The sequence below is a fragment of the Conger conger genome, chromosome 11 (assembly GCF_963514075.1).
Source record: "Conger conger chromosome 11, fConCon1.1, whole genome shotgun sequence".
Taxonomy (NCBI): Eukaryota; Metazoa; Chordata; class Actinopteri; order Anguilliformes; family Congridae; genus Conger; species Conger conger.
In genome coordinates, this window is record NC_083770.1 from 27,325,886 (window position 1) to 27,340,372 (window position 14,487).

A 14,487-nucleotide genomic window follows, 5' to 3' on the forward strand; every position below is an offset into this window, starting at 1 on the left:
TTACCTTGCTATCGCGGAAGACACTCCCCTGGCTTTACGACATAAGCTGGCTGCTAGCTGCTAGCTGCAACTGAACCTGCTTCTGAAATGGAATGGCCGCTTTTTTAGCATTTGACAGTTTACAAACCATATTGTAGAACATCTGACGAGCTAAATGTATTCAAAAATAAGATCTCCAAGAAGTTAGACCAACGCCAACAATGGACATGTTCAGTAAACTCACGAATCTGTTTCAGCAGGCTCTGGAAACCGTAAGTAATGCTGCTGGCGAGCTAGCTTGCTAACTTGCTTACGAACGTCCAGCAGCAACTTTGTTGCACGATCCAACTTAAGTTTCAACTTAGTACCGTGGCTTTCATCGTGGCCTTTGCTATGCATTGCTATTCACGAGCATGCTGGCAACTTGGCTAACGTTATTTCTAATGAGCTATAGCCGTCTGTGTGCTCAAAGCGGTAGGCTTATTGTTTTTTGACCCTGACATTGTTATATCAATGTAGGTAGCTATGTAACTTTGGCATTTCTAAGCAGCCCACTATCAAGTTAGCAAGGCATGTACGGGGTCTATTTGTGTCAATTTGTGTCAATTTGTGTCAATTTGTCAACAGGTCGAGATCGAGGTAGTTGGCTAGCTCTGCGAAAACAAACTTTGCCCGCTAAGATATCTTGTTGACTGCTGTTGTCAGACTGTCTTCTCCTGCAAAACATGTAACGTTATAGCTAACTATAATATCCAGCTAGCCAAATTCAGTTTATTTGGTTGCTGTCTGCAAGCTAGCTAGCCTAGTTATTAAGGAACTGATAACAACAGAGCTTTCGAGTTAGACCCTCAACTTGGTTGCTTTCTTACTAGCTTGCAAGGCGTGTTTTTTCTTCTAAGACGTTCATTAGAATAGTTAGCAACAATGTTTCACTGTGCGAGTTGACACGTCACGTGAGAACCAAAACAACCCACGTTTGTTTTACGTAGCCAAACGGATTTGCAACAAGTTCATATTGATATTTTCGATTGTTTTGGGATATTCCTCGCTCCCAAGCGCGTATTATTTTCCACGCTAACGTGAAAAATGGCTCGTTAAAAGGAGAAAAAGAAGACGACATTCCTGCAAGTCTGAGCAGCTTTCAGGCTGGCAGCGATTGCTGTTCAACTCGGCCTGGATGCCATCTGATAAAACCATGATGCTCAGATAAGCGATAAACTAAAGATTCTTAGTTCTCTGATGATTGCTCTTCCTGTTTCCTTGCATAGTTGTGTTATCAAGTAGGCTAAACTTCATTTCAAACACTGTCACAGTACAGTATTTGTTGTTTGAATAACTGTACTGCTATCTGTCAATGACACAAATTTCAAATTTTATTTCAGAGAGAACCGTCAATAAATTTGCTGGAATCCTTTGTGGACCACTGGAAAGGAATAACTAATTATTACATTGAAACCACAGGTAGGTGTGTAGCGACAGTATGCAGTTATGTGCACCACCCTGACGTTTTTTTCTAAACCCTGGAGATAATTACCCAGGTATTGACCGCCCAAATGAAAGACCATATTTGGTCTAGAAATACAATTTACTTGTAGTAATGTGACAAAATATGTCTATGGTTTTCCTCAGCCGGTTTATAGCATTATTGTTTGTTAAGAACCTCTTTACATATAGTGGTCTTGAGATGTATTCTGTCTTTCCATTTTTCATTTAGATGAAACGACACCTGCAAAACAGACAGACATTCCCTGGCGTCTCAAACAGATGCTGGATATATTGGTTTACGAGGAGGAGCAGCAGGAGACAGAGGAGACGGGGCCTTGTATGGAGTACCTCCTCCAGCACAAATTACTAGAGACCCTCTGCACCTTAGGCAAAGCCCAGGTGAAATGGAGAGAGAAAGCATAAAGGAACTCACAAACTCAGAGTGAAATAAACGTGTACTTGGATTGAGCCATATATCATTGGATCAGTGGCTAATATGTTCTGGAGCAAAATCAAATATTTCTGTCTACACAGGCTACACACACACACACACAGTGTTTTTTGCAGTTTCTCAGTTCATACCGTTTAAACTTTATATTTATTGGTGTTACTTGTAGCAGTTTGAAAATGCTTCTTACACTGATTGTTGGATGCATATGATCAATATACTTTGAGCGCCTTGTGCACATTGTGACCTACTAATTAAGCACTTAAATAATATTATGTGCTATTCTTCTGTTTCAATGTAATTGCGTTCATCAGATCTCCTGATTAACCCTTGTCTTGTTTACACTTGCGTATTTACATACTTGATTAGATGGTGTCATTGTGTTTTGTCTTCATGGCGGAGACGGCTCTATTCTGTTTGTTTTTCAAAACCGACTCTTTCTGACTCCATCAGTACCCTCCAGGAATGAGCCAGCAGGTCCTGGCCTTCTTCTCCAAGCTCCTAATACAAGTCCAGCAGCCAATGCTTCACATCATAAATGTGTACAGACCAGTCCAGGTTAGGGTGATCGTATTACTGTTCTCAACTAAAAGTTGACTGTTACCATTCCTCACTGCTTACATACATTCAGTGTTGGCCTGTTCATGATTGATAATGCTTTTGTCCATGCATTTTGGCAACTATCCTGTGTCTCACTTTAAATATTGTAATATATTTCCATTTGTCAAGGTTACAGTATATAGTGTAATTAGTAAAATGTACTATTTGTGATATATTTAATTATTAATTTGATGTTAAGAATATAAAAAAATGATAGATTTGATCATTTTTCTCTTTCTGTGATGTTTAACAGAAGCTTATTCGGTTGTGTGCGCTACCGGGATCACAGACAGAGAAGGAAGAGGCTCAGTTTCTCTTTGTTATTTGCTCCCGACTGAAACAAGATCCTTATGTGCTCAACTACATCCTAGAGGTACTTTGTCATTTTATTCTTTGCAATTTAATGGGTGTTGGGCACAAGCACCTGCTGATATTTTATTCTCGTACTCTTGTCAACAAGGTGTGAAATCATAACTATATGTAAAAAGTTATAGCTTACTTTGGTAAAAGTGCTAGATTTCAAACCAGCATACAAAGCAAGTGATTGCTACTCAGGATAAGGAATCTTAAATCTTTTCTGTCCTGTGATGTAGAATGGATTATGTAAAATAAATATATATGTCATAAAGTCAATTCATTAATAATCATAATATAAAATAATTCTCCTCATCATTGGAATAAAAAACAGTGCTTAGAGATACAGAGGTGCAGAGCAGCAGAAATAAGAGCTGTTAAGTATATAGCTGCCGTTCATTTTGATGCGTTTCTCTATTTCTTTTTTAGATTAAGAGGGACGAGCCCATTAAGAAGAGCAGGTCTACCTCAGGAGATGGTGTGGGGATACAGAGTGCTGAATCCCCCAGCCCAGAGAAAGAGCCTTCCAGCCCCCTGAGGGGCTGCACAGCCCCTGACACCCTGCAGTGTGAGCAACCAGGTCCCTCCTCTGCTCCAGAGCAACCCCAAAACCTGGCGTGTCCCTCCAGCAACAACCTCATCCACGCCTTAATTCACCTGACGAAAAGCCAGGTTTGTACAGCAACCACAGTCGCAGGGTTTATTGGTGAATTCTGCCGGTTGTGAGTCATGACCCTGAGTGGGATACAGTGTTATCATGAGGGACACGGTGCAGGTCATAAACTCTCCTGTGCTTTTCTTCAGAAAAGCAGAGTTGCTCTAAAAGCCCAGGAGGGTCTGTCAGTCCTGGTCAACATCCCGAAGGAGGAAACAGCCCTGTGTCTGGCTGAGAGCACCTCGCTCTGCCAGCTTTTGGCTGGGAGGCTGTGTGAGCTCTACAGCTTGGTACCCTCCTCCCTGGACCCCATGGACCTCTATGGCTTTCCTCAGGTTCACTGGAGGTGTGTACTACTCTCCCAGTTTTGCACAAACTGCTGGACTTTGTACTGCACTGATGAAGACTTTATCAGCATGAATCTGCAGTCTTCCTGTTGCTTACCTGCCATGCAGCACTATTTGTAATTGGGGGAAAAAATAGTTATTTCACTAAATATAAATGTGTCCACGTACATCAGGAATCATCGAATCAAGGACCGAGAACTGCTGGTTTTCCACCCTCCCGTTCACCTGGGAGTCAGGTGTGAACATAGTCTGTCCAGTAGTGCAGATTGTTCAGTTATTTACCCGGGACAAAAGGAAAGCAGGGCTGGATTTGGATTTGCAGGCTGGATTTGGGGATTCTTGATGCATTCTAATGGCTCAGTACCATGCATATGTAGTTAGGTAAACATTGTAGTTGAGTTGACAGAACGGCAGAGTCTCTGACCTCCTTCAAGCGCAGACTGAAGACCCATCTCTTCAGGCTACACCTTTCCCTCCCCAACTCACAATCACTGTGATTAGCCTTAGACCGTAATGGCACTTATGTATAGATATCGTTACTTGTATAGGTATTGTTGTTTTTATTGGCTGTTGTATTCTAGCTGCCAACAGTGGTATGCTAGTTTGAAAGTTGATTGTACTCTTCAAGGGTTCTGAATTTCTGTATGTTTACACTAGGACTCGGAACTGTACTGTCCTCTCAGGTCTACTTTTGCACTTGTTCTTGTGATTGATTTGCACTTTATTGTACGTCGCTCTGGATAAGAGCGTCTGCTAAATGCCACGTAATGTAATGTAATGACAGATTAAGAGGGACAGCATGGTTCCTCTGTGGCTCTATGCTTTGCAGGGATCGGTTCTCTCAGGGATGTCTAGAGAAGACTTTGACGTTTCCTGGCAGTGAGGACATAGTTGCATTTCTGGGGTGGTTGGACTTCTGTGACAACCTGGCAGAAGAAGCACAAAAGGTGAGAGGAACAGTTTAGCCCTGTGGCTCCACTTTAGGCTGAGAATAACACTGTCTGTCATGAATGTCACGTCTTAATAGGGGCTTGAGTCTTGGTTTATGTCAAGGGTAGAACATGTCCTTTTTGCTGGTTAAGTTATAGTCCAGTTTGTCTGAAGTGATGTGTGTAGAAACTGCAGTTGTACCGCCTTTGCAGGTACTTTCTGTGAAATTGGCTGAAGCGATTCACCATCAGTGGCTTACGGCAGTTGTGCAACCTCAGCTGCTCCAGATGTAAGTGCCCTGGCCCTGTATCACTGTGTGTCGGGAGCTTGGCAGAGTCAGAGGTACTGAGCCCGGTTTGTTCTGCAGATCCGAGGCGGGCATCCTGCTGAGCACGGCCCTGCTGTCCTGCGCTGTGCGTCACATCGCCGCCCCCGCCCTGCTGGACCAGCTGGTCCTCTTCCTCCTGGGCAGGCAGTCGGAGAGCGAGCTACGCTCGGGCACGGACAGCCACACGCTCCGCCACCAGCTCATCGAGCGCTGCGACCACATCTCTGACGAGGCACGAGCGCTCCTAATACTGTGCTGTATCCGCTTTCCATTTGACTGACCAGGAATATGCAGCTGATAGCATTCAGTGACACTCAGGCAAAAAATCCATAGTCAGGCTAACTTTCTCAAGATTCAATAAATATATGTTCCACCAGTGTAATTATGGACTGTTAAGGTGTTTTTTTTTTTTTTTTTTTTTTTTTTTTATCGAAGCAAAAATAATTTTAGAATTTTTTTTTTCACATTATAGTAATTACAAATAAATGTGACTTGACTTGACTAACTACTGACAGGCATAGTTATTGAACTTTTCGATTTGCATTAATCTCTTTCATGTAGCCCTTGCATGTCTTCAGCAACAACAGTGGGAAATTACTTGTGAAAAGCTGACTTCTTGGAGAAACCCATTTAAAACTTTCAGGCTGTTAAGCCAGTTTTTCCTGTAAGTGGTCGTTTGTGGAGACTGGTCCAGAAAGCCTATGGGTGTTGACAGAACATCTCTGTCCTCAGATCAGCATGAGCACTCTGCGACTCTTCGAGGAGCTCCTGCAGAAACCGCACGAGCACATCGCGTTCAACCTGGTCCTCAGAAACCTGGAGCAGCGCGGCTACATGGCGGCCGTGCCGGGCGGGGCGGAGGACAGGCACACGGCCGACCCTGAGCCCCCGGAGGAGTCCGAGTGAGAACCGCAACAGTCGCGACCGTGCCCCGCTCCTGAGCGCACGCCACTGCACCTGTTCCATCCCTCACTAAAAATACATGTGTCTGAAGCATTTATGACCATTACACAGACCCCTTTCACTCTACCAAAGACGTTTGCCATTTACATTTCTATTACTTTAGATGTCTGAAAATGTCATTTATATGGGTAATAAAAGTGGCATTAAGATATCACAATAGTGCAATGTTATCAAAACTGAGTCATATAAGCAACCTGATTGAATTTATTCTTTCATGCAGCCAACAGTTTTGTCAACATCAGCCAATTTCCCAATGTACATTAAATACATATGAAATGGAACCTGTATAAGCACAAAAACATGAACAAACTTTATTCATTTTAGATAAATGTAAGATTGTGAGGCAATAATATATTTGAAAAATTGACAACACTGATGCAATCATATATTTGGGCTGTTGGCGTACTTCTCTTTTATAATAAAAACAAAAAACAATTGTGCAAAGATACAATGTCGATTGATAAGTGGGTCAGAGTAAAACTTTAGATTAGATTTCTGTTTTCCACACTTCAGTATTAATCCACTAGTTTGATGTACACACCCTTGTAAGGCTAGTGTAGACCGAATACACAGTTTTACACAGAAATATTGTGTAGCTAATATGGCCAGGGGCCTGTATAATGAAGTGGGATTACTGAATTAGCTGGATAACTGCACTGAGTAAAATAACAGAACCCTCCTAAATCTATAAACATGGACTGTAGTGAAAAGAGCTGTCCCAGGTTTTACGTGGTGCAGTTATCCAGCTAACTGCGTAGTGCTTTGTGATACAGATAATGAGTGTGTCTCTCATTCTCTGTGTCTGAGCAGAGCGCTGGAGGAGGACCCCTTTTTCACAGACATGTACCCTGAGGAGGAGTTCCATTCCTCAGGGCAGCTGCTGTCCCTGCCCCCTCGCCAGGTGGAGCCGCGTGCGACAGGGCAGGAGCGCGTAGCCGACGTGGTGAACAGGTGCGCCATCTAAGATTTCTCATCCTCCACAGCCTCAGGCAGATTAGGTTTTTTTTTGTGTCGACAGTTGTTTGGGATTTTGAATTGAAGTCAGACTGTTTTATCCAAATGGGTTTGTTGAATGATGTCAGGATGATGAGAGACGAGATGTGTTTTTTTCTTTTTTTTTTTCTTCCCCCATTTCCTGTTTTGACTTGCAGTTTCCTTTGCCTGGTCCCTCAAGAGGCAAAAACCTCTCAACATGTCCAGGGTGCAGGGTACGACACTTACGTGCATGATGCACATGAACTGGTGAGCCTATCATAGCTCTTTCTGTTTTAAAGCATCACATATGTTGACTCGGCCTACAAAAACTTGGTGTCAAATACAATTTTTCTAAAGTTTTCAAACATTCTGAGCACGCAAGTGATTTTCTTTGCCCCTCATTAAAATGCAACCTCAGGTATTGAAATAAGATAGGTATCCTGTAACTAGTCGAGACGTTTCATTTAATTTCACTACAATGAGTGAGAAGTGTATCCTACGCAGTAGTCATCTCACAAACCCGCCCCACTCTTCCTATGAGTAGTAACCCATCGCTCCTGACCCACAATTTGGGAAACACTTTTTCAGGTTTATATAGATTTAGGGAGTTGATTTTGGCACTGCATGACTTTTGCGTCTCTCATTCTGCTCCTAGTTTAAAGAATGCACAGCGTTTTCACTGCAGTGGGGTTGGCCGGCCTCCCTCAAGCCTCCTGAGCCTCTTCCTGCAGGCCTGGACTTCTACGAAGGCCACTTCTTAAAGGTCCTCTTCGACAGACTCGCCGGGATCCTGGAGCAGGTAAGCCACAAGGCCCCACAGTAACGCCCGACAGGCCCACTGCGGTCACTGTGTGCTGGACTGAAGGGCGGCCTCTCCCCTCTGCCAGCCCTACGAGCTGAACCTGCAGGTGACCTCTGTGCTGTCCCGGCTGGCTGTGCTCCCCCACCCCCACCTGCACGAGTACCTGCTGGACCCCTACATCAGCCTGGCCCCCGGCAGTCGCTCGCTCTTCTCCGTTCTCATCAGGGTGGGTGACGTTATTCTGCCTCTTACCTAGTACATTACATACTGTCATTCACCTGGAAAAAACATACATACAGCTGCCCATTCTTCCAGTTGGGTCAATTTGGTATACTTCACTCATCATAGTATTGCTTGCATTGCAAGCTAGTTTAGATTGGAGGAGCTAGTTTGCGATACAACAGGCAGACCTGGATAAGATAAGTAATTGTTCTGGATTCAAATACTTTTCTGTGCTCGATTGATCTTGCCTGGTACAATTGGCTCAAACCAAGGGGACCAGAAAGCTAGGTTTGCTCTTTTTGACAATACGTCATTGTTTCCAATATAGCAAATAAGCTCAGTAAAGCATAGAAAAGTATTTGACCAGGTCTTTTTTTGACAGCCGTTTCACATAATGCAGAGGTTACATGGTGGACAAGGGAAAAATAAACACTCTAAAGACTGCTAAATGCATTTCATTCTTTTTGTCGTGTAGAATTTATGTTTCCCTAAGTCCATAAATAATTTTATTCATCAAATACAATTTGTTCTGGAGTGATGCACTTTTTCCCCTCTGTGTTCCAAAAGTTTCCATCCTGTTTTCCTGCAGGTGATTGGTGACCTGATGCAGAGAATCCAGCACATCCCAAACTTCACCGAGAGGCTTGTTCACGTCAGGAAACAGCTGATGGCACTGGAGCCTGAGATGGTGTAAGAGCTGAGCTACAAAACAGAGCCAGATGTGTTCATTTGTACTAAACCGCACTGCTTCTACAACCAAATGTGAAGTAACTGCCGTTCTGATACACCATGAGAGGCAAACCTCAGACACTTGTGCCTCAAATGCACAAAAGCACCAGGCATGGTATCGTCAGTCATTTCCTGTTGCGTAAGCCGTGTGTTTTTGTACTTTCAGGACAGATCACATGACCCTGCTGAAGGGGGTTATTGTCCTGGAGGAGTTCTGTAAGGAGCTGGCTGCAATCGCGTTCGTCAAACTCCCCCTGGAAGAACACTGACACTGCGTCTTGTCATGCTGGAGACTTTGTGAGAGTTCAGGAGCAGTGTCCTGTGAATATCTCAGACAGACGGCTGCTTATTCACGTAGAGCGCAGGTACATGTCATGACCTCATGACTGGCAACACTGTGATGGACAGTGAATGGACTGTTCCAACGACCTTCCAGGTTTGGAGGCTTTAGATGCTACAAAGGTCATTGCACATCTTTATTTTAACTAATGGTACAATCAAGTCTGTACTTTTTTTTTGGTGTTTTAACTTTGAGTGTTTTATCATTATGTAATATTAATAGTTATCTGATGCAAATATTTTATTTATGTATTTTAAGTTAACCATTATGACATCATTTGAAAGCAATATTTATCAGAAAAATACATCTTAAATTCAAAGGCCATTTTAGGGAAAAATAAGCAATACTGTTTGTTTTGTTAATGTTTTAAAGAACATTTGGGTGCATTAATATATTGCCACATATTTATGTTCTTTGCATATTGGTATTCACTCTTTTGGGGTATTAATGTCTTTCCTTTTGAGGGAGGGAAATATGTGTCTTGTGTCTTTCTATACTGTGGCTGGGTTTCTGCTGCCACTGTCCCATGTACAGTTTTTTTAAATGTCCCATTGCAAGAGCATTAAACTCCAAAGGTTGTCCATTTTATTTCTGCCTCAGTTATTCATAGCCATGATGCACAATAATAAGTCAGAAAGAGTGATGCAATTTTTGGCAAACACTACATTCTAGCTGACAGGCAGCCACTGTAAGATGAAAGGAAATCTAATACTTAGATTATCCCCTTCACAGAAGAAAATCCATCCAGTTTTCTCATAAAATGTTTTATTAGCTTTCAAGTGGTGCTTGATCATGCTCGAGGGAGTGGAATGCATGCAATTCCAATTTTGCTTTTACACAGGGTCAGGTTGCTTTGACCACACTATGATGGGGTCCTAGCTTTTCCATGAAACCTGAGAACATCTAAGCATATAGTATATTTTAAATAACTGATTGTATAATCTTTATATCTTCACGAACCACATAATTAATGGTATGCTATCACCAATGGAAATTGCACTTGTGTTTTTGTTTCCAGAAAGCACCAAAAATCATGATTAGTTCAAATAAGATTCCGATTGACCACTCCATGGTTTTTTTAAGCTTCTCTTAAAGCAAGTACATGATTCAGTCAAGCCTAACATGGTGCCTTTAAGCTGTGACAAACTACAAACATAGAAGATAAAACAAATGTAATAATGTAGCATTATGAATAGTGTCATGCATGCAACATGGTCCCATTTTAGTTCTAGTTTGAGGCATATGCTGCAGTAAAGATGCATTTTCAGGTGTTCAGAGAGCCAGGAAAAACCTGTTAAAGGATGCGTCATAGTACTTGAGGTTTGACAAGGTTTGCTTGTAAACTAAGGTCCGGTGTCGATGCACGGAAAGTGATTGGTTTGAAAGTCCAGTGTCGGGTGTTTTGGTTACTGCGAAGGATAAATGTAAGCATTTGTCATCTACTTGCTTTGTCCTTTGATGTTGAGTTATGTGTTACATGAAGCTGTTTATGGGAGTCCAGGTTTGAAGATTTACTAAGTTGAACACCGTCGAGAAGAAGACATGGTTTTGTGGTCTCTGGTCTTGTTTGGAGCAGGTATTGTGTAATGTTAGGGATGGAAGCAACCCTTTTGGAGTGCCTTAGACACCTGCACGTGTTCATGCTTTGGTCACATCTGTCCGTACTATGTAACACAACACTTTTTCCAGCCATAACTATACAGATTTGGCCTTTCACCATGAGAAACTGCTATAAAAATCTCTGGAATCTCTTAAATTTCCACAAATATTCAACTTTCATCCCATCAAACAGAACATTTTATCCTGAGGTTTAATTTCACTTTTTAGATAAGCACATGATCTTGTGATCATCGATAAATATAAATCTGACTATAAGATGAGAAATTAAGGATACCCACCCCAATCTATGTTCACTCACAGACTACACTCCAAACCACTGCTGCATTTCCTGGATTCTATCTTCAGAATAGAACTTGCATTTACAACGGTCATTCTTGAAAATATGCAAGTAATGAATAAATATGTAAGTATATTTCAGCAAAGATCACATATATCATGTGTTCATAGCCTTTTCAAAAGAGTACCTTTTTCCATTTTTGTTACATATACATTGCATTTCAAATTAAGTGCTTTGGAACTATTGCTTTCAATTCCACTGGACTGGAATACTATGTTTTATATATTGCCTATAGTGACTGATTGATTATTGTAAAATGCCCTTCTACAGTAGTGCGGTTAGCTGCTCTCTGCTCCCAGTGACTGGCCTGCAGGGATCACACCTGCAGCGGTCAGAGCAGGGAGTGAGGGCTGAGGGAGTACGGTCTCAGACTCTGAAGTCATCGGTGTTGGGTTTCCCTATCAGCAGTACAGGCTGTGCACTGGCAGCAGGGCCCCCGAGGTCAGCCTCTCCCGGATCCCGTCTCTCAGCTGAGCGCGCTCCACTCTGTGCCACTGAAAGCCGGGGCTCTCGGGCAGGGGTGGCTGGCCGGCCTCTGGCCCTCCTCCGGCGTGCTCCACGGACAGCAGCGTGTTGAAGCAAATCCCGTCCGTCTCGCCGGGGACCCGCCCGCTGTGCTGCAGGCCCAGGAGGCCCCGGGAGGAGACGGTGAGCTGGCGGTAGGAGGATGGCAGGCACTCCTTCAGCAGCCTGCGGCTGGCCCAGCTCAGGGCGCAGGTCATGGGGCACGCGGCGACGGGCAGGTGAAGCTCCTTCGAGCCGCCCAGCAGGACCCACAGGTCACCGTCTGGCCCGCTGAAGGTCAGGAGCAGTCTCTGGCAGATGAGGTGACAGGGCATTTCCACGGGCAGGGCTGCTGGGAATCCGGGCTTCTCCCTGTATTTCAGACCCGCCTCGATAAGGCACAGGATGTCCCGGCTCCTCAGCGGGAGGGGGGACTCGCGGTCCCACCACCGGGCCTGGAGGGATTCCGCATCGGCCTCCGCCGCAGTCTTTATGGAGCCACCTGGTGGAGACGCACGGTACACACAGGTCAGTCAAGAACATTTCATTTCAGTCAAGATGCCTCACTCAATGAACTGCCAAACCATGCTTTTCCTTGAAGGTACTGTAGGGGGTCCCTAGCTAGACTTGATATGCAATGACTCCAGATTTGGGAAACTATTTCAAAATAAAATTAGTTTGGGTGGGCGTCCCTGGATCAGAAAACCAAACCCCTGCTTTATGGAAAGGGTCTGCTGTCAAAATGTGCTAACACAAATTTTATACTTTTAAATGTACTACACAATTAACCTTTTAATCATTCTATGGGTGAACAATCAGAATCACAGAATCGGTTTGGTCTAACCTGTGACTTCTGCCAGGAAAACAAATCTGATCCACTGCGGCCCCTGCTCCTGCACCAGGAGCAGCGTGATGGGCTGGCAGTCCAGGCCCGTCTCCTCCTTCACCTCCCTCCCCATGGCCTCCACGATGCTCTCTGCCTTCTCCATGCGGCCTGCTGGGAGGTACCAGCGCCCATAGCACTCTGGCTTGGCCTCCTGCATCATCAGCACCTCGTTCTGCAACCCACAACTGTAATACTGCAACTGTGCCACCTTCACAATGCTTCAACTGTTATTCATATTAGGGATATTCCATCATGTGTTCATCTAGAACAGTGGTAACCAATCCAGTTCCTGGAGATCTACCATCCTGTAGGTTTTCACTCCTACCCTAATTTAGCACACCTGATTCTACGAATTAGTAGCTCAACAGGACCTCTAGCTGTTGAATGAGCTGTGCTTTTTTAGGGCTGGAGTGAAGACCTACAGTACGATAGAGCTCCAGAAACAGGGTTGGTTACCACAGATCTAGAACTAATGCAGTGACCTTTTTATTTTGCGGCCACTAGGGGGCAGAATGGGAACACAATTGACAAAAGCCTTACCATAAAATGAAAATGTTTTGAGAATCTTCCCCAAGCAAAAGCAATGAAAAATGTCAAGCCGGTCGATAAATACATAAATAAAGTATATAAATTAAATGTATATGCAGAATTAATGCTGAAAGTATTTATGAATTTGAATTAAAATTGGGCACCTCTGCCAAACAATTAAATTCCTTTAATTGAGACAATATTTCAATACTTCACTGAAACGTATATGGATTTTTTTTTTTTAAAGTACTTTAATCAAGCCAATTAAAAATAAAAATAAAGGTTTTTCTCCTATAAACTGCCCTTTAAGTTTAAACTTATTCAGAACAAATAATGAGTGAGGAGCTACAATTAGATCAAGCTAAGTGGAACGACTGCCATTTCTGATTGCCTACTGACAACCACTCCAAAATAGCATTCCATTCAAATTCATAAAACTGGAACAAGAACCAATAAGTATAATTATTTTAAGGCTGGTCTGTTCTGTGATATACGCATTTTATGTGTAATGCATTAACCTATTACAAGTAATGTGTCAAGATGCAATACATTCACGTATATACTTCCAATCCTAAAATACTTAGTCATCTGTTTTGAACGGATGAATACCCTTCTTTACATGATTGTATTACCTTTGCATTGATGATGACGGCACACACAATGTAGCAAACCGTTTTCCTCAATATTACAGGTTTGACTTGTTCAGGAGCAGAATCTAATTCCTTCACCTCTAGTCCACCCCCGTTTAAAATCTTCTCCACTTTGTCCTCTAAAATCAAACCTGCCGAACCCATAGTTGGTACCACTGCAAAATATAAACTTGCTTGTAAACAAAATCTTGCAATGGTCTAGGTTGAAAAACAATCGAACAGTTATTTTCACTTTTCCTATATCCTAAACTCGCTAGAAGTTGCTGGATATACAATACCCAAACAAAACACCGCCAGTAGCTAGCTAGCGATGCTAACTTGTACTGTTCATTCCGCTAGCTAAGTCACAGGCTAACGTTACGTGCACTCAGGTATGCCAGCTAACGTTAGCTAGTCAATACAGTGAAAGTCTAACATTGCAAGGTTGCTAACGTTACTTGCTAGCGATAGCGAGACCGTGACATGACATTTTATTTACAACTATTCCAATGTATTGCAATAGTTGGGTCTTTAACCTGTAAGCTAAATATAGTGTAGCTAAATAAACGTTTACACGCACCCAATATGAGAGAGTACTGCTTCTGGTTAACTGTAGCTACACGTTAGTGGTCACATTAGCTAGCTTTGAGAGCAGGTACAACCTTAATGCTAGCTTCCTAGCTGTGTGTAAATCATATCGGAAGTCCAGTTGATGACACTGTACGCAATTGGCTGTATGATAAGGGGATATGGATAAAAACTACTCAACAATAAAAACGAATGAAGTACAATACATGAATTGCAAGATAAGCAATATTCAATGTGT

At 43.0% G+C, this 14,487-nt stretch overlaps 2 protein-coding genes across 2 annotated transcripts; one reads left to right on the forward strand and one right to left on the reverse strand.

The window, feature by feature from the left end:
• Nucleotides 1–24: 24 nt before the first annotated feature.
• fhip2b (FHF complex subunit HOOK interacting protein 2B) lies at nucleotides 25–9,745 on the forward strand. Its single transcript, XM_061260205.1, has 17 exons — nucleotides 25–251; nucleotides 1,362–1,440; nucleotides 1,694–1,863; nucleotides 2,366–2,470; nucleotides 2,766–2,885; nucleotides 3,296–3,538; nucleotides 3,671–3,867; nucleotides 4,698–4,815; nucleotides 5,011–5,087; nucleotides 5,166–5,358; nucleotides 5,859–6,028; nucleotides 6,900–7,040; nucleotides 7,241–7,331; nucleotides 7,720–7,863; nucleotides 7,952–8,092; nucleotides 8,678–8,778; nucleotides 8,984–9,745. The coding sequence occupies exons 1-17, from the start codon at nucleotides 201–203 to the stop codon at nucleotides 9,084–9,086; spliced, it is 2,244 nt and encodes a 747-aa protein (XP_061116189.1). The 5' UTR covers nucleotides 25–200; the 3' UTR covers nucleotides 9,087–9,745.
• A 160-nt stretch (nucleotides 9,746–9,905) lies between these two features.
• On the reverse strand, nucleotides 9,906–14,339 carry nudt18 (nudix (nucleoside diphosphate linked moiety X)-type motif 18). The gene is made up of 4 exons (XM_061259818.1): nucleotides 14,242–14,339; nucleotides 13,665–13,837; nucleotides 12,463–12,676; nucleotides 9,906–12,120 (listed from the first exon to the last, which is right to left on the reverse strand). The coding sequence occupies exons 2-4, from the start codon at nucleotides 13,824–13,826 to the stop codon at nucleotides 11,516–11,518; spliced, it is 981 nt and encodes a 326-aa protein (XP_061115802.1). The 5' UTR covers nucleotides 13,827–13,837; nucleotides 14,242–14,339; the 3' UTR covers nucleotides 9,906–11,515.
• Between the last annotated feature and the right edge of the window lie 148 nt (nucleotides 14,340–14,487).